This window comes from Pelodiscus sinensis, chromosome 26 (genome assembly GCF_049634645.1).
Source record: "Pelodiscus sinensis isolate JC-2024 chromosome 26, ASM4963464v1, whole genome shotgun sequence".
Taxonomy (NCBI): Eukaryota; Metazoa; Chordata; order Testudines; family Trionychidae; genus Pelodiscus; species Pelodiscus sinensis.
Window position 1 is genome coordinate 9,113,287 of NC_134736.1, and position 27,582 is coordinate 9,140,868.

Consider the following 27,582-nt stretch of genomic DNA (forward strand, 5'->3'; position numbering starts at 1 on the left):
GTTCCTGCCTGGAGTCCATAGGCCTGGCGGAGCTCCCATCGAAAGAGCTGTACCTCAAATAGCACCGCGCCAGCATGTGAAATTGTGCCACCATCCTCAGGAGCCTGTCACCCAGGAGCAGGCTGAGGGATTTTCTCTGGTTGTATCTTCACTCCAAGTCAGGCTGGAAGATGCTTCCTGTACAGAGCTCTACACCTAGAAGGAGACAGCTGCGGCCCATGGACACACTGCACAAGGTTTCAGGATCTGAAAGCCAGGCACGACGGGGGAGTCACAGAATCACAGGGCCAGTCTCCTGCACTCAGGCAGATGGAGGAGGGAGAAGAATCCTACATTAAATCAGCCCTGAGGAGCTTTCCGACATCCAGAGAGAGAGAGACCAGCCTACCTGAGCTCAGAGGCGGTGAGAGGGCCGTAGGGCACTCCACTAATAAAGGCCCGGAGATTTCATGCTCTCCGAGGACAATTCATCTAAGAGAAACAGCCAGTGCTTCAACCCCCTGCTGCAGAACATTGCAACGGGCTCTGTCATTGCCTCCATCATCCGGTCCGGGTACTGCATTGTCTGGAGCCCAGGGCCCAGGCATCCCTTTGCAGCCTCCGAGCATCGGCCCTAGAGGCTTAGCCACGGCTTCTGAGCCTTGGAAGGAGCGATCACAATGTTAAACACGTCAATGATTTATAAAGTGCTACCTGCCAGCCAGAGGTTAACTGTAGTTTCGGCCTCTGCTTAACTCAGACACTGCTCATAATGTGACTCAATTCTGCGTCTATTAGGGCTCCTTTATGAAGATCTCCTGTGGGCAAGAGAACATGAAAGTGCAGAGTGCATCATGGAAACCGCAGCTTCTTGCCCTGGCCACTCAGACTTGATTGGGCCAGTTATAAAAACCAGCCACCTTGCCCTCTGCCACAGCTGAGAGGTTCTCCCCTTCTTTTCTTTCAAGTGGATTGATTTTCCTTGATTTTTCTGCTGCCTGGTTGCTGTGGGGTGGGACGAGGCACATACGCCAATGGCGCTGGGAGGTCCTAAGGCAGGAATGGTGTGGACACTCAGGCACGGCTTCATGGGGCTACACTGGCAGCTGTTCCTTGTACTCCACTGACTCCAGTCTGGGAAGCACAGAATCCTTCAGCCAGTCTGACCAGCTGGGTTAGAGGAGGGCAGAAGCAAGAGAGCAGGGTCTCTTGGGGACTGTGCACCTGGGACAGGACTCATGGTCCAACAGTGACCCAGATAACTGCAAAGGGACACCCCACTTCATCTGCCCATAATGGCACTAGCTACCTGCCTCACGCCTGAGGAGGATTCACAGACCTATAGAAGGGTGGAGACAGGAGGATGGAGGGCGGGGTGGGGGGAATGGTGATTTCCTGGAGGAGCTGAGAGGAGGGCTTGGCAGGGCCACTTGGAGGATGGTGAGTGAGAACTCGTGTGTCACAGGTCGCTATGTAGGGCATGCATCTCACTCTTGGCACTGCTCTGGAAATGCTTGTGGGAAAGCAGCCAGGACATTTATTCAGACAAACAGGTACATAAACCCCTTCCAAGCCCCCCGCCCACGGCACACACAGTCCTCCCACTGGGGAGGTGATGAGAGAAAGAATGGGCCACGTGTGAGAGATGTTAAAGGTACGCGGGCACCCTGGTGATAAGGGCAGCGTAAGAACGGGCAGTCAAAGCTTTATTGTCTGTCATGTTCGGGGCATGGAGGTGCTGGTTGGCCAAATGTTCTGGTTAACACAGAGTCTGGTGTGTGGGAGGGAGCTCTGGGCTTAGTTAGGGGGATGGGGAGAGGGCTTTGGGCGGTGGGTGAGGGTTCTGGGGAGAAGGCTGAAATGCGGGGTTCAAAGTGCAGAGGGGGATCTGGGATGGGGCCAAGAGCCGGAGTGTGGGAGAGGAGAGGGCACTGGCCCGGGACGAGGGGTTTCCAGGCTAAGGCCGAGGGGTCCAGAGTGTGCGAGTGGGTGCAGGGTTGGGGCTCGGGGAGAGAGTTAGGGTCTGGGAGGGCTGGATTTGGGCACTCACTTCAGGAGGCGCCCTGCAAATGGAGACATGTCTCTGCCACTCCTAGGTGGCTTGGCAGGCACCGCCCTCGTAACTCCTATTGGCTGCAGCTCCCATTGAGGTCAATAGCCCCCCTTTGCAGGACTGGGCCATAACTTGTCTAGTCTAAGTGCAGAGACCCGCACCTCTCCCTGCTTTGGGCGCTCCTCTTCTTAGAGCTGTGGTTTATTGTTTGCAAGCACCGATCTCTGCTGGAGCCCCGAGCTAGACCCTGCACTTAGCAAGAGACAGTCCATCCCCCAAAGAGGTTACCCTGGCAACAGACTCTCAGAAGTGATGTGATTTGCCCAAGGTGACACACTGGGTCAGTGGCAGAGGCAGGCACAGAACCCAGCTCGTCCGAATCCCAGTCCAAGGACACGGGCATGCGCCCAGCATGGACCTCCAGGCTCACCCCTCTTCAGAATGCAGTGCAGCACGCTGCAGGGAGAGAGATTCTTACCACGCCTGAGCCCCGTTTCATCCAGACGATGGTCAGCGATGGGTTCCCCGTCCAAGCACAGCTGAACACTGCGTCTGACCCCAGGTCGACAAGGAGGGACTGCGGTTCTGTTGCCATCCTGGGACCGACTGTGCATAGGAGACAAACAGAGAAGGGGCCCGTGTGGAGAAACTGAGGCAGGCCCACTGGCCAGCACCATCAGCCTGAGCAGTCACAGGTCACAGGATTAGCCAATCAGAAGCCTCAAGGCCAAAGGGGCTCTCAGGATGAAGCAGCCCCGAGCTGCCATCACCTCTCCCCTCCCTGGAGCTTGCTCTCTTTTCATAGGCTGCAAAGAACTAGAGAGGTCCCCAGGGGGACCGGCCTGTGCAAACCGCTCTTAAAAACCTCCCGTGATGGCCATTCCACACGCCCCCTTGGAAGCTTAACTATGGACTCATTCGACAGCTCCTCCTTGTGTCTCACCTCAAGTTCCCTTGCGGCAGGTTAAGCCACTTAGGGTATTTCTACACTTGCACCCTCTTTCGAGAGAGGGATGCAAATGCAGCTGAGCAAAATTGCAAATGAAGCTCGTATTTGAATTTCCTGCACTTCATTTGCATAATTGCGGCCCACTGTTATTTCGAAATACCCTATTTCGAAATAACAAACTCTGTGTAGACGCGGTCATTTCAGGAGAACACCCTTCTTCCGAAATAATCCTTATTCCTCATAAAATGAGGTTTAACAGTTATTTCAGAAGTAAGGTGTTCTCCCGAACTAACTGCATCTACACCGCGTTTTGTATTTCGAAATAGCGCTATTTCGAAATTGCGCCATAACGCGATTATGCGAATGACGCGCGGGATATTTAAAACCCGGCTTCATTTGCAATTTCAAATGTCTTCATTTGCATCCCTCTATCGAAAGAGGGTGCAAGTGTAGACATACCCTTACTCCTTTTCCTACCTCCCACAGACCTGAGGAGTCACTTATCCCCATCCTCTTCAGAAGAGCATAGCTGAGGACTGTTCGCAGGTTTCCCCTCAATCATCGTGTGTCAAGACTACACATGCCCAAGTTTTTAACCTTTACTCATAGGTCAGGTTTTCAAAACCCTGGATCATTTCTCCTGTTCTCCTTTGGACTCTCTCCAATTTATCCACATCTTACTCTCAGCGTGGCACCCTGGACACAGCGGAGGCCTCCGCAGTGCTGAGTAGAGGAGGACACTTACCTCCTTTGTCTTACATCCGACACCTCTGTTAATACACCCCCAAATGGTATTAGACTTTTTTGCAACTGTATCACATTGTGACTAATATTCGATTTGTGATCCACCATAACCCCCAGCTCCTTTCCAGCAGTACTGCCACTGAGCCTGCTGGTCCCCATTTTGAAGCTGTACCCATTTTCCTTCCTAAGTGAAGCCCTGTGGAGTTGGGGTTGCCTGTCTGTGATGAATTTCACCTTGTTGAATTCAGACCCATTCTCCAATTTGACAGGATCATTTTGAATTCTAACCCTGTCCTCCAAAGTGCGTGCAGCACCTCCCAGCTGGGGGTCATCTGCAAATTTTATAGGCATCCTCTCTACCCAATTAGCCGAGTCATTTATGAAAATATTGAATAGAATCAGACCCACGTCTGTGGGCCCTCACTCGATTGACACTGCTGGTTTGACACGACAGCTATTCTTTGACAGCTTTGGGATTGCCAAAAGTTGTCTAGCAATTGGGATTTCCAATTCCCATTCTCTTTAAGCAACCCCAATGGGGGTGAATATAGGAGCCAATTCTCAGCTGTTCCTTTGGGGCTGGTCTGTGTTCCTAAGGATGCAGAAACAGAGAGGAACTTACAGTAGACATCCACTGTCCTGCTGATGTTGGTACTGCCCAAAGCATTGGTCACCTCACAGGATACTGGCTCAAAGAAGAAAGTGTGGTCCACAATGGTCTCATAGGAGTCACCTGATGCTTCCTTTATAACTTGGCCTTTTTTTGCCCACCTGTAAAATAAAAAATAGCAGAGGCTGTCTTATTCTGGTAGGTCTCTTAGGCCGTGTCTACAGCTGGAGATTATGTCAAATGGACTAAGTTTGATTTCTAGGCACCTATTTTACAAATTCGAAGTTCTGTGTCCTCACTACAAGGAAGAATCCAATGTAGTTTGAGGCAGGCTCTGTTAATGTGGATGCGCTACCTTGAACTCAGAGCCACAGGAAACACCCAGGGAAGCTGCAGGAGGCCTCCCAGAGGCCAATAAATTCAAATTAACAGCACTGGAGCATCCGCACTAACATTTTTTTAGGACTTACAAGTTCGGGAATAGTGTAATTCCTCATGAAAAGCAGGACTACAGAGTTTGAATTCCTCTTATTCTGGAATAATGAGCTTGGTAGTGTGGATGCATCACTTACAGATTTGACCAGGGGTATGTGTCTTATTTCGGACAAAGGTCCTAATGTAGACCAGGCCATAGACAGAGAAGGTGGGTGAGGTGAGATCTTTTATTGAAGCAACTTCTTTTGGTGAGAGAGACAAGCTCTGGAGCTACACAGAGCTCTCCCTTAGGTCTCCTGAGTTTTCTGTAGCTAGTGAGCTTGTTTCTTCCACCAACAGAAGCTGGTCCAATAAAAGGTTTTCTCTCACCCACGTTGTCCCTCATGTTAGAGACCAACACGGCTGCAACAACGCTGCAAACAACAATGGAAAATCTCACAGACAAATATCAATTCCTCCGCTCCTAGCCATGACTTCTGATAACAAGGAAGTGCTGAGCTGGTAGGACATTCCTCGTGTCACAAGATCCCAAGGGCCAGTACCAGGGCATGCTTCTGAGAATGCAGCCGTCCCAAGGACTGCAGCGGCTGGGCAATAGCATTATGTAAAGCATTTAGGAAAGGAAGGTTTGAAAAATTGTGTAGCCGATTTAAGCAGAATAGACCGTGCTTCCGGTGGTGCAAGCAGAGGAATGATACCAGAGGTGGAGATCAGGGTAACACACAAAAAGGCCCACAGAACCCTGAATGCTCACAAGAGGTCAGGTCAGTGGCTGTATTTGGTGATGGAGGAGCAATTGGTAAGGTGGCAATGCCGAGCTACACGCTTCTGCTTTACCCCGTCTGTGCCCCTCACCGCCTCACACAGGGGCCTCAGCTGTGGGCGGCACAGAGTCCAGGCACGGGCCGAGGGTTAGGGGCCCGGAGCCTGCCATAGAATTGCTGGGACCCCGTCTGTCAGTAGATCTGCCAGTGACTCGGACCTCGGGGCTGACAGCAGAGCCAGCTGGGTCAGTGGCAGGGACCTCAGGCAGAAGCAGGGCTGGGAGCTGTGGCCCCTAGAGATAGTAGCCAGGATCCTGGGAAGCAGCGGGGCTCCCAGGTGCAAACTGGTGGCTGGGGGCCTGGCATGGGGCACAAAATCAGGGAGGGACTTCAGCACCCCCTCCCACCCTACTTCCCATGCGCATGGTTGTATTTAGGCTTGAAGGATTTGATCCCTAATCAGTAAATGCTGGTGAAGATACCGCATGCACACAAACCGACGGAGAACTATTTCCATCAACGACAATCGAGAGGCACAGAGAGGCAGAGTGAGAAACGTGCTGTGTGGGGATCTATAGGAGCTGTACTTAAGGATGTTTACTTTGAATGTGGTGACACCCGTTGTTGTAACGCTCATAGAGCTTTAACTCTTTGAACGTCTGTCTACTGTTAACTAACTAGTCTGCCCCCCTCTGACGTGTCTCAATTCTCCACTGCTCTGAACCTTTAAGTGGACAGAAGCAAAGAAAGAGGCTTAACAATAAACATTGATTTTGTTCCTTGAAATGATACGCATTGAAAAGGGAATTCTGCCATCTGGGAGGGGGCACCTGCACGATCCCTATGTCCCCCTAGCCCCAGGTTGGGGTTTTCCATCTGGACTGACAGGGTGTGTCTAGACTACAGGGTTTTGTCGACAAAACTATACCTGCGTCCACACTGCCTTTGAGTTATGTCGACATAACGTCGACAGAACACAGCAGTTTTGTCGACGTATGTAAACCTCATTCTACGAGGAATAACGCCTTTTGTCGACAGAGTTCTGTCGATAGAAGGCATTATTGCATCTACACTGTCCTTTGCGGCCACACTGTTATGTCGACAAAGCGGCTTGCTTTGTCGACAGAACTGGCTGTAGTCTAGACGCTCTTTGTCAACAGAAGCTTTGTCGACTGTATCTGTTGACAAAACTTCTGTCGACAAAACCCTGTAGTCTAGACATACCCTATACCCTACAGTTGTTGACAAAACTATACCTGTGTCTACACTACCGCTGAGTTCTGTTGACATAACGACAGCTCCTATAAGCGTCTGGACTGGAATGCCCAAACCGGAACCCCCTGCATTTTGTGCTAGGGAGCTGAGGGCTTGTCTGCAGCAGGGCTTTTTGTATCAATTCGGTTACACCAGTGCAGCACCCCAGCACAAATGTTCTGCACTGGCACAAGCAGGACTTGCCCTACCATGATTTGCCCTGCTTCTAAGCCAGTGCTGCGCACCATGTCCTAAGGTGGTTGTGTCTCAGCAAGGCCATCGATGGGTGGGGCAGGAGATCCATGGGCTGCTTGCTGCCTGAGTCTCACTCCAGCAACACAGAGTGACCTTTGCAGAAGAACATAAGCTACCACCTGTGTTCAGACATGATCATACGTAGCAGCTAAGGCTGAGCAGTGCAGAGGTGAAAACACCAGGCTGAACCCCCAGTTAGATCGTCACTGGGATCATGATTATGAGGATTTCCTCCTAGTCCTTAACATGGCAGTTTCTGTTCACAAAACTGCCACACACGGGGACCGTCCATAACAAGGAGGCTGCAGATCAGGACTGAGAGGGTGCAAGGCAGGAATAGTAGGGGGGGTTCCAGGCCAGGATGGAGGCATCTTGGCAGATCCAGTGGTAGGGGGGAAACTTATTCAGAGCCATTAGTCTCTAGCTTTCATCAGCACCACACTGACCCTTCATTCCTTCTGGTCCCCCATATTAAGGTGACCAGATGTCCTGATATTATAGGGACAGTCCTGATATTTGGGGCTTTTTCTTATATAGGCGCCTATTCCCCCCTTCCCCCCCAACACTCGGTCCTGATTTTTCATACTTGCTATCTGGTCCCCTTCCCCCATATGCATTATGCAGCCCCTGCACTGAGATTTAAACCATTTGCAAGTTGCACCACATCCCAGCAAACATCTCAGTGCTCCTTTACTGGGGCAGCAAACACCTCAGTGCTCTTTACTGGGGCAGGCTTCTCCTGGGAGGTTTTTGCCGTGAGAAACACCTTTCGCTTGGGTGCAAACGCTTCAAACTTGCAAACGCTGCAGAATCAGTGGCGGTGGAAGCTGCTAACCAGTCTCTGAGGGACTAGACCATCTGTAGCGCGGGCTCCTGCAGTGAGCCTGCCAGGTTCATGCCTCTATTCATTGAATCCATGCAGCGTTAGCAGAACCTTTCTGCCTCTAAAGTTAATTTCAGATAGGCCGGTTTTCCAAAGGCACTGAGCACCGTGGCACAGAGGCGGCAAGTGCATGTGTTAGTCAAGGGTGTGCTGGCAGGATGTGTGTGTTTGTGTGCTTTTGGCATGCTGAATTGCTCGATGCACAAACCATCAGGACCACAGATGAACCGAGTGTGGTGCCTCCGTTGTGTAATCTCTAGTATGTCTACACAACAGCTCAAAAGTCGAACTAAGCTACACAACTTCAGCTACGTCAATTGCGCAGCTGAAGTCGAAATAGCTTAATTCGGCTTTTGGCGCTGTCTACACAGCAGGAAGACCGAGTTAGAGCACTCTTCCTCCGACTGCCCTCACTCCTCGTACAATGAGGATTGCAAGAGTCAGAATAAGAAGTCCTCCAGTTTGACATTATTTTGAAATAATGGCTTGTAGTGTAGAAACGCGCTGTGTTATTCCAAAACACCACCACTGTGTAGACGTGGCCTCGTAGATATTTGTCCATGTTGCAGCACTACAGCATAGCTATCCGTCTGTATGCATGAGATGCGCCAGCACGTTGCAGAATGGGATGGGAGGCGGGGGGTGGGGGGTTTGCTGGCAGAGGTTCTTGCCAGAGCTGGAGCAACAGAGGCTGTTACGCAGGTCAGGAGCAGGGTGCATTGGATGTTTGTGCACTGCCTGCCAGTCAATGCTATCAGCCTTTCACTATCAAAAACTCTACCCCTCATACTCCCCCCCTTCTCTTTTTTTAATCAAAGGAAACTTTATCCCTTTAAGGCAGTTGAAATAACATTATACTGAAAAGCCAAGCTGGCATTTGCAACACCGCAACTTGCAAATTGTCTTTGAGGACAAGCTGTCAACTCAGCACTTGAATTAAGCTGCTGTTTGCCAAACAATGAGCAAGTCTGACCTAATAGGGCACCATCTGGCAACCTGCCACTGGGGAGCTGTGTGGAAGCGGGCGGGGGAGCCTGTCAGGGTGTGTGAAACTCCCGCAGTTTGTCAGCGGAAGGGAAAGTAATAAACAGCCAACACCAAAAAGTGAAACCAAAGGTGATGAGACTCCTCCGATGAGCCTCAACTCTCATTATCTTTGGGGGGGGGGGGGGGGGAGGGCACATCAGCTCCCCTCTGACAGGGGAGGCAGGGTCAGGGACTACTTCTCCGCAGGATGGACACATGATGCTGGAAGCCGCCAGCCTGGAGCAGCGCGGGAGTGATGGGGCATGGATGGGCTCCAGCCGTCTGCGTGTGGGTGGGGCCCAGAGAGGACACCCTGCAGCAGCTGGGATTGGGAAAGGGCCCTTGTATTTAGAGGAGGAGGAGGCTGAACAGCAGCTGAATGATAAACAGCAACAACGATTAGCAATACAGTAAATAGCAGCGTCGTGAGCAGCCTCGCTCTCCTCTGCTGGGTGGAATGAGAACAGCTGATTGCAGGAAGCGGAGATTCCCCGTCTCCCTTCGCTTCTGTACTAGGAGCTTGTGCTTTGGGCAGGTGTAGCTGATCTTCCTTCCCAAGCCCTGTCCCCTTCCACCTTGTTGCTGTCTCCCCTGCCACTCCGTTGGAGCTCTTCTCTTGCGGGCTCTCTGCCTTTCTCTCCTGCCAGCCAGGCAGCCCAAAGCTTGTTCCTTCTCCTTTGCTGGCATTTCTAGCAGCTGCATCTCGCAGGCCCCGCAGCTCAGATCCAGACAGCAACAACGGGTTGGACAGTAAGTGGGGGGCACAGGTCAAACTGGAATCTGGCTCCCCTGACCTTCCAGACCTCTCCCAGCCATGGACGTGCTCTCCAGGAGCTGCGATTTCACCCCATGGATTGGCAGGGGGTGTTGCCCAGTGACAGCAAAGCACTCTCTGAATGCTCACAAGTTCTCTCTCGGGCATGGCCCTCCTCCGCTCCCCGTGGCAGTGCCCACAACTCCGGTGCACATGAGTCCTCCAACCTGCACTTTGGAGAGCCCAGGCCAAGGGGGAATGAAGTGAGAACCCGAGATGGATTTCAGAGGGTCTCAGCCCTGCAGGAGCTCCGCTCCAGAGCCCTCACCAGGCTGCTAACCTGGACTCAAGGGTGGGGTCCCAGGTGGTCTAGACTTGTGGGGGCTGGGCAGGCTTTAGGCACTGTCTGGGGGCTCCAGGTGCAGACCCCTCTGACATCCCCCTTGGAAGTGGAGCCTGGTTCAACTGTCTAGACTCTGAAACTAGTAATGGCTCCTCAGCATCAGTGGCAAGCTCCAGAGTGCAAGTGAAGCTGGGACCCTGTGGTTTTCTGTTCCCCTCTTCGGGGACTTTGTGATAGTGTAGGCAAGGAATGCACGCTCCGCTAGGGAATGCACACAACGCACGCTCCGCTAGGGAATGCACACAACGCACGCTCCGCTAGGGAATGCGCACAACGCACGCTCCGCTAGGGAATGCGCACAACGCACGCTCCGCTAGGGAATGCACACAACGCACGCTTCGCTAGGGAATGCACACAACGCACGCTCCGCTAGGGAATGCGCACAGCGCACACTCCGCTAAGGAATGCACACAATGCTCACACTGCTAGGAACTGCACACAATGTACACTGTGCCATAAGAGAGAGAAATATCTGGAAAAAATACTAAATACCTGCATGTAAGACTCTACCTCCATTTCCTCCACCCTCCTGAAAGCGCTATGGATGGTCCTGTCTTCCAGAGAGCCAGGTTTCTTGTTCACACACCTCCCTCTTGCCCAGACTTGTTTTCTGGTTTTGTTCAAACTCTGCTTGACCAGATGCCCTCTTGCTTCGAAGCTTTTTTGGCCACAAGTCCCAGTCTGCAGTGGTGCTGCCGTCATGCACACAATCCGCTTAGTTTGGGGGTAGGAGCAGAGCCCAGAAGAGATATGAAACAGTCAATATCCTTCCAGAGAGTCTGCGTTGTCCTAACGGGGCAAGATTCTTCAATTGTTAATGTCTGTCCCCTCCAGGGCCAAATAGCTCGGGTCTTGACCCTTCCCTTAACACAAGATGTATGATGCAAGGCAACATTGGAAGGCAACCACAAGAGCACGACTGTGCAGAGTTCATACAATCCGGGTGGAATTGACAAGTCCACCTGGCTGGATTTTGGAGCCTCCCATCGAGGCTGGATGTCTCACTGTCTGCTGGCCAAGCAGAGAAGGGACCACGGGGCCGTCACTTCTGCGGGGCTTTTACTGGCTGGGAACAGGAGATGTTTTGGCAGAACTGCTGCAGGAGTGTCCACAAGCCACCTGCATGGCTAAGTGACCCTCGCTGAGTCAGGATGGATGACCTCGGGAGTTTCATGTGCCATCTGATGACACAAGCACCCTCAAAGAGGTATTAGCACTACAGATGTGAGCCTATTTGTATGCACTTACTTACTCCCTTTCCTCATTTATCTTCATGCCTCTAACAGAGGCTGACTGGCCACTTGAGTTTCTCTGCCCTGCTGGGTGAGGGGTTTTTCAAATCAACCTCCCCCCTCCCTACTTTGCTAATTAATCAAGTGACTTTGCTGTTAGTTCTGGGGCTCTATGTAGGGTGCTAATGAGCAAGGCCCTTCATCTCTCTAGGATGGAATCCGCTCCTCGCTAGATAAGGAAGAAGAATACCAGTGCTTTGCCCTGCCATAATTCACCTTCTTCCTACGCATCTCAACATGCTAGATAATCGTTAATTAATTAACACAGATCACTATTATCCTCCTTGCTCTACAAATGGGGGAACTGCAGCTGGGGAAGGCAAGTGCCTTACCAAAGGTCACATAGCAAGTGGCTGCCAGTGCTGGGAATAGAGCTCGTAAGTCCTGCCTCTCAGCCGCCTGTGCTTCATCCCCAATTGATACCAGCTAGGGGTCCAGAGGAGTCCCGAAACAGGCATCCCCACCTCCCTTCGCTTCAGTGGTTAGAATAATAGAATCATAGAGCTGGAAGAGACCTCAGGTGGTCATCAAGTCCAGCCCCCTGCCCAAGGCAGGACCAATCCCAACTAAATCAACCCTGCCAGGGCTTTGTCTAGCTTGGACTTAAAAACTTCTAGGGATGGAGATTCCACCCCCTCCCTAGGGAACCCATTCCAGTGCTTCACCACCCTCCTCGTGAAATAGTTTTTCCTAATATCCAACCTAGACCTCCCCGTCTGTAACTTGAGACCATTGCTCCTTGATCTGCCATCCGTCACTACTGAGAACAGCCTCTCTCCATCCTCTCTGGAACCTCCCTTCAGGTAGTCGAAGGCTGCTATCAAATTCCCCCTCACTCTTCTCTTCTGAAGACTAAACAAACCCAACTCCCTCAGTCTCTCCTCATAAATCATGTGCTCCAGCCCACTAATCATTTTGGTTGTCCTCTGCTGGACCCTCTTCAATGCATCCAAATCCTTTCTTTAGTGAGGGGCCCACAACTGGACACAATACTTTAGATGCAGCCTCACCAGAGCCGAATAAAGGAGAATAATCCCTTCTCCAGATCTGCTGGCAATGCTCCTCCTAATGCACCCTAATATGCCATTAGCCTTCTTGGCTACAAGGGCACACTGCTGACTCATATCCAGCTTCTCATCCACTGTAATCCCAAAGTCCTTTTCTGCAGAACTGCTACTTAGCCAGTTGGTCCCCAGCCTGTAACAATGCTTGGGATTCTTCCGTCCCAAGTGCAGGACTCTACACTTGTCCTTGTTGAACCTCATCAGATTTCTTTTGGCCCAATCCTCTAATCTGTCTAGGTCTCTCTGGACCCTGCCCGCTAGCGTATCTACCTCTCCTCCAGCTTAGTTGCCCACCTCTCTCTTCCCATTCTTTTCCACGCCCTTGCAGCCCCCATACATTCTTGTTGCCTTGACTCGCTTTCCCCTCTTCTGGATTCTCTGCACCTCAGCTTCCACTCAACCTGCTCTTACCAAGGTCAATGAAGTCATCACCAAGGGGCCCATTCCTCTCTGCATCCCACTTGGCCTCTGCATCCCGTTCAGCTTCTCCCTCCTTCCCAAGGCTCTCCCTCCGAGGCATCCACATCTCTGTGCGGGGCTGCCTCTGCTCCTCAGTGGCCGTGGTTCCATGTATTTTCTATGTCTTGGAGATGGGGGGAGAGCTGCAAGACTTTGTATCCACTGAAGAACACTTAGGGTATGTCTAGACTGCATCCCTCTGTCGGCAGAGGGATGCAGATTAGGCAGGTCGACATTGCAAATGAGGCAGAGATTTAAATATCCTTTGCCTAATTTGCATAAAAATGGCTGCCGCTTTTTGCCGACTCAGCACTTTGTCGGCAAAAAGCGACAATCTAAAGTCTGTCGAGAAAGAAAGCCTTTTTCGACAGATCCCTTATGCCTCCTGCAAGAAGGTTTACAGGATCTGTCGAAAAAGGCTTTCTTTCTTGACAGATCCCCCTCTAGACTGCTGCTTTTTGCTGACAAAGTGCTGAGATGGCAAAACGCAGCTGCCATTTTTATGCAAATTAGGCACAGGATATTTAAATCCCTGCCTCATTTGCAAAGTCGACCTGCCTAATCTGCATCCCTCCGCCGACAGAGGGATGCAGTCTAGACATACCCTTAGATGGCTAAAGTGGGGGCAGGTCTGTGAAACCCACCCAAGAGGCTCAGCTTTTCTGGAAAATTCACCACTCATGTTCATGCCAGGAAGAGGCTAAGTTTTTCTGCTAATTTGCCCTAGTTTCCATCTATCCTGCTATCCTCTTACCCTTTCATGCCGCTTTCCTTCGATTTTATACACCTCTTCCCCACCTGCCCTCCAACTTGGGGAAGGGAGTCATAGGCAAACTGCTGGCAGCCACACCATGAAAACTCTAGATTAATTAATTCCCCTCCATGTGATTAACAAGCTGTGGGAGCTGAAAGTCTAATTGTGCAACAAGGCCCATGTTTGATTATGAAGTCAGATGAAAGTGTTTTGTGAGGACTAAGTAACCAGCAGGCATGGAAGCTCATTGCCAGGCTGTGTCCCACTTACAACCAATGCATCTCTGCAAGCCAAGGAAGAGAAAGGCTCCTGAGAGAGGAACCAGAATAATTGTAATAATTACTCTGTAAACAAAGTGCCAGACAGACCCATAGTCAGTGAGGGGGAGCACACTGAGGGGCCGTCTCTCCAGCATGCTTATTTCGAAATGAGTGATTTCGGATTTTTTTTTCCAAAATAGCTTATTTTGAAATAGCACGTCTATACTACAGGGAAACCTCAAAATTAGTCCAAGGCAGGCTCCCCTGCTGTGGATGTGCTACCTCGATTCAGAGCCCCAGGAGGCACTCGGGAGTAATTACTTTGAATATCCCGGAGGAAGAACTAGTTTGAAATAGCAGCAGTGCAGCGTCCACACTACTGTTATCCCGAAATAGCTATTTCCGGATAAGCGTTATTCCTCAGGGAATGAGGTTTACAGATTTCGAAATAAGTAGTCTGATATTTCAAAATTATTTCAAAATAACAGAATTGCTGTGTAGACGCTCGCATTGTTGTTTTGAAATAACATCAGTAATTTCAAACTAACTGTGCTGTGTAGACGCACCCTGAGAGACCTAGCTCTGGCCAAGAAGGGGTTAATGGTGCCTTGAAGGGTCAAGTAGCTTTCATCGAAGATACTAAATGATATCTGGGGTGAAATCTTGGCCCCACGAAAGCCAATAGAAGTTCTGGTTTGTAGGTCTCCCCCTGCACACCCTGGTCAGAGCTGCATGGGAAAGGGGAGTTCAGTGTCCACTTTGCACAAGGCTGCGCCCTCAGTCCCTCTCACCTGTTTCTGTCCATGGTCACTCCTGGGTCGGAATTTTCCCTCAGGTACCAACCAGCTACACCCCCTCCCCACATGGCGTCATACAATTCCCAAGCTTTAAAATCAGATTGTGCTGTGGGAGCAGAGAAACAAAGAGCCATAAGATACAAGGCGTGTGAAGACGGATGCTCCTCAGACTCATCCGGCTATAAATAAGAGGAGGAGGGCCTCACGCTTGAGTGACAGGACACTGGCATGGCTGCAGAAGTCCGTTCAGTGCCTCCAAGACCACCTCGCAGTTCAGGGTCCCAGAAAGAGATGTGACATGTCCCAGACTGGCTTTAGTCCCTCCTCTGACCCTCACTCATCTACCCTTCTCCATGGAGTTCTCTGGGAAGTCAGTGTGGCTCTCTGTGGTGGAGGAATTTTTCTACTTACCTAACTCCCAGCTATCTCTTGGTTTTACACTGCTGCCCAGCACCTTAATGGCCTTAATTACCTTTCATGTAAAATCAATAGCAAAAGTCTCTAGTGGTCTGGAAAAGCTTGCAGGATTGAGTCGTTAATCCCCACTCAAACCCCAGATCTGGTTGACTCATATTCTTTTCCTGTCCCCAAAACATGGAGGCTATGCCCAGTTATTTCGAAAAACTATTCCGGAATAGTTATTCCGAAATAACTTATTTCGAAATAACACATCTACACTGCAGGGAAGCCTCAAAATGAGTCCAAGGCAGGGTTCCCTAATGTAGACGCACTTTTGAGCCCCTAGAGGAATAATTTAGAATGGTCCTGGTGAGAGGCAATTTCGAAATAGCAGAAGTGGAGCGTCTACACACACCTTATTTCGAAATAGCTATTTCAGAATAGGCGTTATTCTTCATAGAAGTTTACAGAAGTCAGAATAAGCCGTCCGTTATTTCAAAATTATTTCAAAATAACGGAATTGCTGTGTAGACGCCCGTCCATTATCCCAAAATAACTTTGCTATGTAGACACACCCATACTGTCCTAAGGCTATTGTCTCTTTAAGGATCCTCTTCCTTGGCCCACATATTCTTGGACTCCTTTAAGGCTATATCCTCCCCAGCAAAGTTACACTTGATCTGTGCACACATTCCATTTTGATGATTCATTTTCCAGAAGTCCTGCATATTCTAGGGGCATTTCTGACCCAGAAGAAAACAGGAGACATTGGGATTCTCACAAGCATGGTGGTTCTTCAGCCTGCAGACCAAGCAAGTCCAGACAAATTCAGTTAAGTGCCTGATCTATAGGACACTTATCTGAGTGCAAGTGAGTCACCAAGCTTATTGAGCTTTTTCCAACTCTGATCTCCTGCCCCCACATTCACTTTGGGCTCCTCATGTCACCAGTGCAGCTCTGTTCCTTGTAACTTTTCTGCTTGCTTAACTATCCCTTGCCGAGCTGTCAGAATAACTCTTCACTTGTCTGTTGGATGCTGTCTCTATCTTGCTATAATTACTGGCTCGTCATTGTCCATAAAGAAGAACATCTGTTGGCACTCCCGGTGCAGCTGTCTTCTTAGGGCTTGTCTTCCTCCAGCTACTGCTTCAGCAGTGGTTCATATTCGTGATGTCTTCTGTGATTTTAATTCACCAAGGCTTTGTGTAGCTTGCTGTGTTCAGGTGACATGAGTCCTCCTTTCCCTCCCACTTATCCTGCTCTTCAAAATCCTCCAGCCCTCAAACCCTCATCAGGCAGAAATCACACTCACACAATCAGTGTTGTGAAACTGGAAATATTCCGTAGTTTTGCCTTAAATAGTTTTGTTATATTCAAGTACCTTTCGGCTCTCATCTCCGGACCAGCTCACAAGCATGAATGGACTTCTGACCAGATGAAATTCCATGTTGATAAATGGAAAGTAATGCACATTAGAAAATATAATCCCAAGTATACATATAAAATGATGGGAGTCTAAATTAGCTGTTACTGCTCAAGAAAAAAGATCTTGGAGTCATTGTGGATAGTTCTCTGAAAACATCAACTCAGTGTGCAGCAGCAGTCAAAAAAGCAAATAGTGTTGGGAATCATTAAGAAAGGGTTAGATAATAAGACAGAAAATATCATATTGCCTCTATATAAATCCATTGTATGCCCAATCTTGAATACTGTGTGCAGATGTAGTCATCCCATCTCAATAAAATATATCTATATTGGAATTGGAAAAGGTTCAGAAAAGGGCAAGAAAAATGATTAGGGGTTTGGAACAGCTTCTTTATGAGGAAATATTAATAAGACCTAGACTTTTCAGCATGGAAAAGAGACGACAAAGGGGGGATATGCTTGAGGTATATGAAAACATGACTGGTGTGGAGGAAGTAGATAGAGTAAATAACATTCCTTTTCTCATAACACAAGATCTAGGGGGTCAGCAAATGAAATTAATAGGAAGCAGGTTTTAAACAAACAAAAGGAAGTTTTCCATCACACATTGCACAGACAACCTGCAGAACGCTTTGCCAAAGGATGTTGTGAAGTCCAAGATTATCACAAGGTTCAAAAAAGAACTAGATACATTCATGGGGGATAGATAGGTCCAGCAATGGCTATTAGCCAGGATGGGCAGGGATGGGGTCCCTAGCCTCTGTTCGTCAGAAGCTGGGAATGGGCAACTGGGGAAGAGGGATCACTTGATTCCCTGTTCTGTTTATTCTCTCCGGAGCACCTGGCATTGGCCACTGTTGGAAGACAGGACTCTGGATACATGGACCATTGGTCTGACCCAGTAAGTCCATGCTTATGTTCTATAGTCTAATGTCACTTCTGGGAGGGAGTGAAATATTATCCTAATTTAATAGGTGCAGACTGAGGCACACGTAAATTAAGTTGTTCACTCAAGGTCCTATAGATAGTTTGCAACTGAGCCAATTCTCCTGTACTCTGCTTTCGTGCCTCCCCAAATATTTTTCCCACTCTTGCTCTCGCCATTTTCACCAGAGATGAGAGGAAGGTTTCTTTCACCCGGATAAACCCAAAGGCTAGGTCTACACTGCTGGCTTTTGCCAGTAGAGAGTATGGCAACTTTTCGTGCTTCATTTGCATAATCTCTTCCCAAGGCTTTTTGTGCAAGAGGTTTTGGAGCAAAAACTGGCAGTGCAGATGGATCCGTTTTGTGCAAAAAAACCCTTTTGTGCAAGATCCTTATGCTTCAAAAAGAAGGAATTCACATCTTGTGCAAAAGGGTTTTTTTGTGCAAACAGATCCGTCTATACTGCTAGTGAACGTCTGCAGCAATGGTACCTTACCCATCTCCCATGGGAATCTATTCCACTGCCACAATTGCTCTTGCTGTTAAGAACTTCTGCCTAATGTCTACCCAGCCTCATTATTTCCTCCCTTGGCTTTGGGCCATTACTCCTTGTCCTACCATCGTCTGAGATTACACACCATTCCTGCCTTTCCTGTCTAGTGCTACGCTGAAGATGTTTATATATTGCAGTCATATTGCGCAGGGTCTTTTCTAGACTACATAAATGTACCTTCCTTAGTCTCTCCTCATATGAGTTATCCTCTAAGCTGCGTGTTAGGTCTGCTGCTGACTTGTCTACATCCTTCTGAAACTGAGCAATATTCCAGGTACAATAGCAACAGGATGCTGTGCCCTGCAGCGGCACTCCCATCTCTCGGATTTCATGTGCAGATCAGCCTTGTGCAGTCTCTCTCCCCTCCATCAGTGCATTTTGGCCCTTCGCCGCACCTGCTGAAGATTCCCATCTCAACTGGAAGCATGGTCACATGTTTGTAACTATTTCTGCCCTGCTGTAGCACTGTCCAGAGTCTAGTCCAGACTGTCAATCATCTCTCACCCAAGCTTCCTGCTTTTCACGATGGAAACAGAATGCTCACAGGCCTTGTGTCCCTTGAACTGTCAGGATTTGGGGGTTGGCTCTCAGTCATGTAGCCTGAATACGAGCTATAACAAGCCATCACTCACAAACATGTAAAATAGCAGTGTGCGTAGCCTCCTGCTGAACCTCCTCGTGCTGTGAGCCAGTTACACAGCCAAGCTCAGCAGGGTCAGACAAGCTCCAGTAACTGGATGGGGAAGCCTGTATAAAGTAACAGATTGGTGAGTCAGTAGTGAGTGTTCAGGGGCCCCAGCAGGATAGCCTGGCTTAGTGGAGGTGTCATCTGTTGGGTTTTTTCTTTCTCATCAAACCAAGAGCCAGACAATTTGTGGGCACTAGAGATGCATTGTATTATTTCCAAGACTTGGGGGTGAGCTCTGATGTCTTGGCCAAATTACATCTCGAGCCCTGCAAATCTGCAGATATCTGCTTTATATCCGTGGGTACCTGCATCCGTGGATATGGATGTGGATATCCGCAGCTCATTGTTGTGGATATGGATGCGGATATGGATACAAATGTATCCGTGCAAGGTTCGATCACTTTCTGACAATTCTTGTGGTTTCTGTTAGCTACAACACTTGCTGCCCTCGTCCTATTTTTCTGTTGCTGTTCAGGAGAAGTTTGGTTACAGAAGAAGAGGCTGCATTTCAGTTGTAGATTATACTCTATTTAAGAGTTGTCCGACTGGTGCTGGTGGGTTGGAGCCAAGCTGTGAGATGTTTCTATCCAGAGAGCCCTGCAAATCTGTAGATATCCACTTCATATCCACAGGTCTCCACTTCTGCAGATGCGGATATCCACAACTCATTTTTGTGGCTAGGTATCCAGACGGGATACAAATTTTGTATCTAGAACTCTGCACATTAGCAGATATCTGCTTTATATCTGTGGATGTGGATGAGTGTATCCATGGATCATTTTTGCAGATGCAAATACGGATACCGATATTGTATGTGCACAGTGCTCTATCTAACTGACCCTGTAATGCTTTACATTGGAGATCACACTGTTGAAGGACTCCATTTTGTAAAGCACATATTTCTGTAAGTGGCCTGTGGAGATGCCCCAATGCTAGCTATACCAAGAGTCAGAAGAGCTGTCCATATAATCACAGAACACTAGAACTGGAAGGGACCTCGAGAGATCATCAAGTCCAGTCCCCTGCCCTCGTGGCAGGACCAAGCACCGTCTAGACCATCCCTGATAGATGTCTGTCTAACCTGCTCTGAAATATCTCCAGTGATAGAGATTATACAACTTCCCTAGGCAACTTATTCCAGTGCTTAACCACCCTGACAGTTAGGAAGTTTTTCCTAATGTCCAACCTAAATCTCCCTTGCTGCAATTTAAGCCCATTGCTTCTTGTCCCATCCTCAGAGGCCAAGGGGAACAATTTTTCTCCCTCTTCCTGGTAACACCCTTTTAGATACTTGAGGGTATGTCTACACTACCACCCAGGTTCAAACTAGGGTGGTTAATGTAGTCAATCGAAGTTGCAAATGAAGCCCGGGATTTGAATTTCCCGGGCTTCATTTGCATCTTGCCGGGCGCCGCCATTTTTAAATCCCCGGTAGTTCGGACTCTGTGCCCGCGGCTACACGCGGCATGGAGTAGGTAGTTCGAATTAGGCTTTCTGGAATGAGGTGTAACAGTAGTTTGAATTAGAAAGACTAATTCGAACTACCTACTCCATGCCGCGTGTAGCCGTGGGCATGGAGTCCGAACTACCAGGGATTTGAAAATGGCGGTGCCCAGCAAGATGCAAATGAAGCCTGAGATATTTAAATCCCGGGCTTCATTTGCAACTTCGATTGACTACATTAACCACCCTCGTTCGAACTAGGGTGGTAGTGTAGACATACCCTGAGATACCATGCCCAGAACCTGGGAGCCTGAGCATCAGGGAGCATTAGCAATGGGATGGAGCGGTGTCTGTACCATTTAAGAAGGCTGCCTGCTTGCCTGCCTGAGAAGAGTGTGTGTAGCTTTAAGGTCCTGTTGGATTCCTAGCCAGCAGTGTCACTCCCCAAGGCCTCCCATCATTTCTGGAGCTAGGAGCCTGGGTCTCTTTCTTTGTACTTTGGAGCTCACCAAATTCATTTACGTCTCGGACATGATCCGTCCGAATGCAAACTTCTGCCTGACTCTGAAGCATGTACCCCACTTTTTCTGTTAGCTTCCATATCCCATTGCATAGCGTCAGGATTGCAAACTCCTAGCTAATTCCTATCTGCCATTTTCTTCTCTGGGTATCACTGCTTTACAAACATTTCCTTCTCACTGCAAACTCTGCTTTGGCTTACGTTTCCCAAGAGTGCATTCAACCCTTCCAGGTTGAATGTCATTTTGTTATTTTCCTGCCCATAGTTGGAACCCTCAGTCCCTCTGTATTTATTTTCTCTGTCCTCCTGGGGGCATGTGGCAGCTCCCAATTCAGTATCTTCTGCAAATTTAATTGGTGTGCATGATGGAGGAAAACAAGTTCCAACCAGGAAGCAGATTTTCAGTTCAAAGCTTCAAAGCAGTTATTACAGACAGCAAGGAGAAAACAATGATTAAAAAAATATGAAAAATACCTTGGCTGGGTCCTTTTAAGTATTAAACGCTTATAAATAAGGAGAAAAAAAGAACTCTTACAAGCCGATATTCTCCAGAGAAGCAGCATTTTTCTGGGTGAACTGATTGCTTTCTAGTGAAAAGTGCAAGCAAAGAACGCCCCCACTACCTCCATTCCGGGAGATGTTTGCTGGTGAATAAAGGCTTTTAAAAACATGTCATTTCTGTTTCTCCAGCCTGGCCTGATATTTAAAGGGAATGTAAGATGGAACATGACATCCCAAAGAACAGAACATTGGGCTCGCAGGGAAAGCGCCTCCCAAATCCAGCATTAGGAGTCCTGGCTTTCTTCGTTGTGTTTTAATGCTAAGATCCCCGGACACGCGAGAGGTCTGCATGCACAGAACTGGCATAGCCTACCTAGAAACGATGCATGGTGACTTGCCAGTCTCAAACCTAGGGTGACCAGATGTTTTATCGGGACACTCCCTTTATTCAAGGCTTTGTCTTACTACCCCGTCCTGGTTTTTCACATTGGCTTTCTAGTCGCCCAGACCTGTAAGAGTACAGAGGGGCACGATCTCCATGTCTCAACAAGTCTTTGGTCTCTCTGGCAACAAAGGGAGCCATCAACATGCTTACCAGGGTGGTTTTCTTTCCTGTGGGCACAGGCTCTGGACTGTGAGAGCCAAGAAGCGATTTCGCGGCGGCTCCCAAGCAGCTGCCAGCTTTTGGCTAGGAGTCACTTGGGCAGGAATCCAACTGGTGGGCTAATGGCGAGGATGTGCCATGCCAATTGCCCTGAGCACCAGTCAGGGCAGGTGCACATCTGTGCAGCGCCGCGCAGACAGTGAAAGGATGGGGTAGAATCCTGGATCGTCTCCTCCCAAAACACATGCATATCCCAGTGTGCCAGGCCTTGCCCTCTGCTAGCAGAGAGCAGTGAAACAAACCCAGGAGACAAATAAAGCTATGCTGCTCTGTCTCCCCAGCCCGGAGCTCACAGCTGGGCGCTGAGTTATACACAGCAGGCTGCCAGCTCCTGCATCTGTCACATGGGGCAGCACTTCTCCCGTCCTTGGTGATGGATTACTGCACCCACACACCCAGGGCCAGATTAAGGCATGGGCTAGCCGGGCAGCTGCCCAGGGTGCCAACCTCTGGGGGGCGCCTGTTGGCAGCTGTAAGGGGCATGCAGTGCCCCTTATAGCTGCCATCAGGCACCGTGTGCCCGGCTCCCGGATCGCGGGCTGCAGCAGCTCCGAGCGGCCACCCTGCAGCAGCTGCCTGGGGCGGGGGCCGTGTTAACCCCTGCAGCGCCGGCCAGACGCGCCCTCCCCCCTGCAGCCGTGGGGCCCTGCACGGCGAGGCTTGGCCTGCCCCGGGCGGCCCCAGGCTGCGCACCAGTGGCGGTAGCAGGGCTGGGCTGGGCTGGACACATATGTCCTGCCGCCACCAGCTCCGCGTGCCATCCCCTACACACCGGGTGGGGGCAGGGCCGCGCATGAGCCCTCCCTCAACCCAGGGCACAATTAAACTGTCTGCCCAAGGTGCCGGAATGGCTCGGTCCAGCCCTGAACACGCCCAGTGCTTGGGAGCATGCGGATGGTGGGCAGGAGAGCACTCAGGCTGTGGACTGGTGAGTCTTGGCAGGACTAGTCCCACCCTCTCGTTCCTCCTGGAAAAGGCCAGGGAGAGGGGGGAGCCGTGCAATGTCTACCCGCGCACGGCTGTCTTTGCCTGCTCCTGTGGCTGGGCTGAGACCATACAGGCCGTGGGGGTTCTCCTGAGATGGCAGAGGGCTGGTTCCTTTTCCTATGATTTGGGACCCAATGGCCACTTCTGAGGTCTCCCATCTGGCCCTCCTCTGCTTCCAGGCACCTCTGAGCTCTGCCCGTCCCGAAGAGCAGGAGTACACCTCCACCACAGGGATGCCATTTTAGGGCTTCAGCACATGCTAGTGATGGGGCCAGGGAGAAAGCAGAGTCCACAGAGCACCCCTGGGTCTGGGCAGCCCATGCAAAGCATCCTCCTCTTCATCACCAGAACATGCAAGAACCAGCTGGCTGCTGCCATCTCTTAGCTGGGAGGCCATGCTGCTTCAGTGGAGTTTACACCCCATTCAGTAGGGTCTTACTTTTGCCAATCAATCTTTCTCCCACCAAACATAGAGCCAAACCTGTAGGGCCAGACCTCAGAGGGGATAAATGGGCACAGACCTCCTGATTTCAATGGAACGACACTGATTTACACCAGCCAGATCTAGCATTGCTTGGTTTAGGGGATGTTCATTTTAGACTCCGGAAAATAAAAGAAAAAAAGAACAAATACAATGTCTCTGTCAGCTTCCCACCCCAGTCATTCTGCCTCAGACACTAACTGGTAGCATGGAGGGAGACAGCACACAAAACCAGAACGGTGTCTTTCTTTCCTGTCACATAGCTACATACTCTACAGACCTAGTGGCTGGCTCTTCTCTCACCATCAGAGAACCATACGGAAGAGACCTCAGGAGTCATCTAGTCCAAGCTCCTGCTAAAAGAAGGACAAAACCCAACTAAATCATCCCAGCCAGGACTTCGTCAAGCTGGGGCTTAAAAACCTCTAGGGATGGAGATTCCACCCCCTCCCTAGGGAACCCATCCCAGCGCTTCACCACCTTCCTAGTGAAATAGTTTTTCCTAATATCCAACCTAGACCTCCCCCTCTGTAACTTGAGACCATTGCTCCTTGTTCTGCCATCCCTCACCACTGAGAACAGCCTCTTTCCATCCTCTTTGGAACCTCCCTTCAGGTAGCTGAAGGCTGCTACCAAATCCCCCCTCACTCTTCTCTTCTGCAGATTAAATAAGCCCAAATCCCTCAGCCTCTCCTCATAAATCATGTGCCCCAGCCTGCTACTCATTGCCACTGCCCTTTGCTGGACTCTCCAATTTGTCCACATCCTTTCTTTAATGGGGGCCCCAGAGCTGGATGCAATACTCCGGATATGGCCTCAACTGTGCTGAATAAAGGGGAATAATCACTTCTCTAGATCTGCTGGCAATGCTCCTCCTAATGCACCCTAGTATGCCCTGAGCCTCGTTGGCTACAAGGATGCACTGTTGGTTCGTATCCAGCTTGTCATCCATTGTAACCCCCAGGTCCTTTTCTGCTGAACTACTATATAGCCAGTCGGTCCCTAACCTGTACAATGCTTGGGATTCTTCCCTCCCCAGTGCAGGACTCTGCACTTGTCCTTGTTGAACCTCATCAGATTTCTTTTGGCCCAACCCTCCAATTTGTCTAGGTCACTCTGGATCCAATCCCTGCCCTTCAGCATTTCCACCTCTCCCCTAGCTTAGTGACATCGTCGAACTTGCTGAGGGTGCGATCCATCCCCTCCGCAAGGCCACTAATGAAGATGGTGAACAAAGCCAGCCCCTGAGGCACGTTGCTTGATGATACTGGAGAGACTGATGGATCCTCACCGAGTTCAATGATCTAACCAGCTTTTTTATTTTTCCAGGATATACGTCTTTTATACCAGTTTGGCATCCACGTAAACCTACTGAGCTAAATGGAGTCACTCTCAAATTCATCCCAGTGCCAGCGAGAAGAGAATCTCTTTAAGCTTCACGTGAATCGGCATCTTTTGAGCAAACGATTGAACCAGTTTTATCAACCCCCGAATGGGGCAGGCCCTTAATATTGGAGAAGTCTAAACAAATGTTGCTGAGTCAGAAAAAAATGAAGCATTTACTCTGACATGTAAAAGACAGATCAATAGCTAGATGGCTCTGCATTGTCCTAGGCAGACAGATAGCACCTCTTTCATGCTCCAGAATCTTTGGCATAAGCGATACGTACAATTACACTACAAAAACGTTAAACCAGACCATTTTGTTTCTCCCAGTGACTTCAGCATTAACATTTGCTCCCCTCTGGGGAGCCCTCAGGGCTAATAGAGCCTAGAACTGCTTAGAAAAGGGGAGGCATACAGCAATTTGAGCCCACCATTTCCAATCAGCAATGCAATATCCATTCCACACGCGGCCGTTTAGAACCTGTGACCCCAATCCCTCAGGAAAGCTCTGTTTATACTGATCTAAATCTGTGTGGCCCAAGCCTAGTTGTGTGTATCAACAATTTTAAATTTTTCATTGCTGCATCCATTATTCAGCACCATGGATTTTAGTCAGATGCTTGGGAAGGCACGATCAATATGCCTGGCAACTCCATCTGCTAGACTGAGCAGCTTAGTTCACACAGCCTGGCCACATCATCCCATGTCACTAGAGCGGGGTGTTTTCCCAACTCAAATCAGGATCAAAAGCCAAAGCCTGAAAAAACTGGCATGAACTGAAAATCCAAAACCAATTTCAGTTCAAGTCAATCACAAGATTTTCTTTTGATCATTTCCAAGCATTGTGTTACAGTTCCCACCTTATTTATCCTTTTATTTCAGGGCAGGTGGAGGATCTGTGGCTACCTGCATGGCTCTTACCTCAGCCCAGCTCTGGATTCTGGGTGCCCAGGGGGCAGGTTTCAAGGGGAAGGGCCTAGAGCAGGGGTGGGCAATAATTTTTTTATGGAGGGGGGGGTCACTCCAAGAATTTGGTAAATGGTCACGGTCTGCACACTTCCAAGATATTAATGGAGGGAGTGCAGGGTCTGGGATGGAGGCTGGGTGCAGAAGGGATCTTGGGGTAAGAGGGGAGAAGGTGTGGGATCTGTGAGGGGGTTTGTGTGAAGGAGGGGGTTGTGACCTGGGGTGCAGGAGGGGATGCAGAATCTGGGAAGGGGATAGGATTCTGACCTGGTGGAGGGTTGCTGGAGGGGGTGCAGGGTCTGGGATGGGGTATGGGTGCAGAAACAGAGATGCAGAGGGATGAGGGAGGAAGGGGCCAAGGCACCTCCCAGACAGCATCTCTGCCCAACAGGTTCCTTACCTGGCGGGGGCCATGTTTGCTGCTCTGAACATTGCGAGCCCAGACGGGCAGGGGAAGACTACAGGCTTTTGTCAAAAAAGGCTTTGTTGACAGATACTGTCGACAAAGCATCTGTCAACAAAGGCATCTAGACTACACCCAGCTCTGTCGACAAAGCAAGCCGCTTTTTCGACATGAGTGTGTAGACGCAAAGGACAGTGTAGATGCAATAATGCCTTCTGTCAACAGAACTCTGTTGACAAAATACTTTATTCCTCGTAGAATGAGGTTTACCACCATCGACAAAACTGCCGAGTTCTGTTGACATTATGTCGACAGAACTCGGCGGTAGTGTAGACGCAGGTATAGTTTTGTCGACAACACCCTGTAGTCTAGACATACCCTGTGTGCTGCCTGTCCTGCAAACAGGCAGCTCCCATTGGCCAGAAACCAGCCAACGAGAGCTGCAAGATTAAGCTGGGGGTGGAGGCAGCATGCAAAGCTTCTCCCCTGGGCTCACAGCATACAGAGAATTGCTCTGAGCAGTGTGTGGAGGCGAGGCAGGCAAGGAGCCAGGTTGAGGCTCCCGCTACCCCCGTGGGCTGGATCCAGCAGCTGGTACATCACAGTTATTCCCTGAATATTTGCGAGAACAAAAACCAGCATGAATATTTGTGAGTGAACAAAAAGGCCATCACCAAGTTTGCAAGTCAAATTTAGTAAACATGTTCATCAATTCATCTATCTCCATACACCCCCTATCTGTCTGTCTGTCTATTCTCCCACAGAATACAAAACAGGCCAGATACCTGAAGATGCTAAGTATTAGTGTCATTATGTTATTCTATACATTGCAAGGATACTATGGGGATTTTAAGCATAGACCATAGATTCCATTATTTCCAAGAATCTGAAGTCTTAATAAATCATTCCCTTTTCTCCTAATTTAAACCTACAAGCTTTTGAGTCACCCCTTAATTTCATGGCATTTGGGAGCTCATTCTGGATAAGTCAAAACCAAATGCTTTCATATTCTGGCTTTATTTTTAAAAAATCTAGGAAAGGGTTTTTTTTTTTTTTTTTCAAGGACACTTCTTCAGCAGGCTGGTTCCTGTTCCCTACCTGTACCACTGAAGCTTGGCTTCTGTCCAACTTCTTCCCAGCTCCCCCCTCCTGTCAGCGATCCCCTAACGAAAATGAGTTCTAATTGGTACAGTTTTGTAATTGCACCTTCCAGAGGCGCCCACTCCATCAACTACTAGCTGGCAATTGCATCAATTATATTGATTTCAGTTTGTTGTCATCAATACTGCACCGCAGATGAATGCAAAACTACTCCAGGCCTGTCTCTCTGATCAGCTGACATTGCTTAAGCAGCAGCTAAAGTCACTTTAAAGCTGTCTCCTTGTTCAGGCCGAAAAGGTTCCTTTTGGAGTTTGAGGCTGGGCAGACTCGACAAAAATTGATCAATGTACAATTTCTGAAACAAAACTAGTGGGCAGTTTGCACTCATGTAGACATATAGGCCAT

The 27,582-nt window shown here is 49.4% G+C and overlaps 1 protein-coding gene across 6 annotated transcripts in view; it reads right to left on the reverse strand.

The window, feature by feature from the left end:
* The window catches only part of KIRREL3 (kirre like nephrin family adhesion molecule 3), a 779,733-nt gene that overhangs the window by 77,587 nt on the left and 674,564 nt on the right, over positions 1-27,582 (reverse strand). For all 6 annotated transcript variants that reach the window (XM_075909300.1, XM_075909299.1, XM_075909298.1 and 3 more), the window contains 2 exons: positions 4,348-4,496; positions 2,511-2,638 (listed from right to left, as the gene is read on the reverse strand). In XM_075909300.1, coding sequence (XP_075765415.1) covers positions 2,511-2,638; positions 4,348-4,496 — 277 coding nt within the window. The remainder of the gene's footprint in view (positions 1-2,510; positions 2,639-4,347; positions 4,497-27,582) is intronic.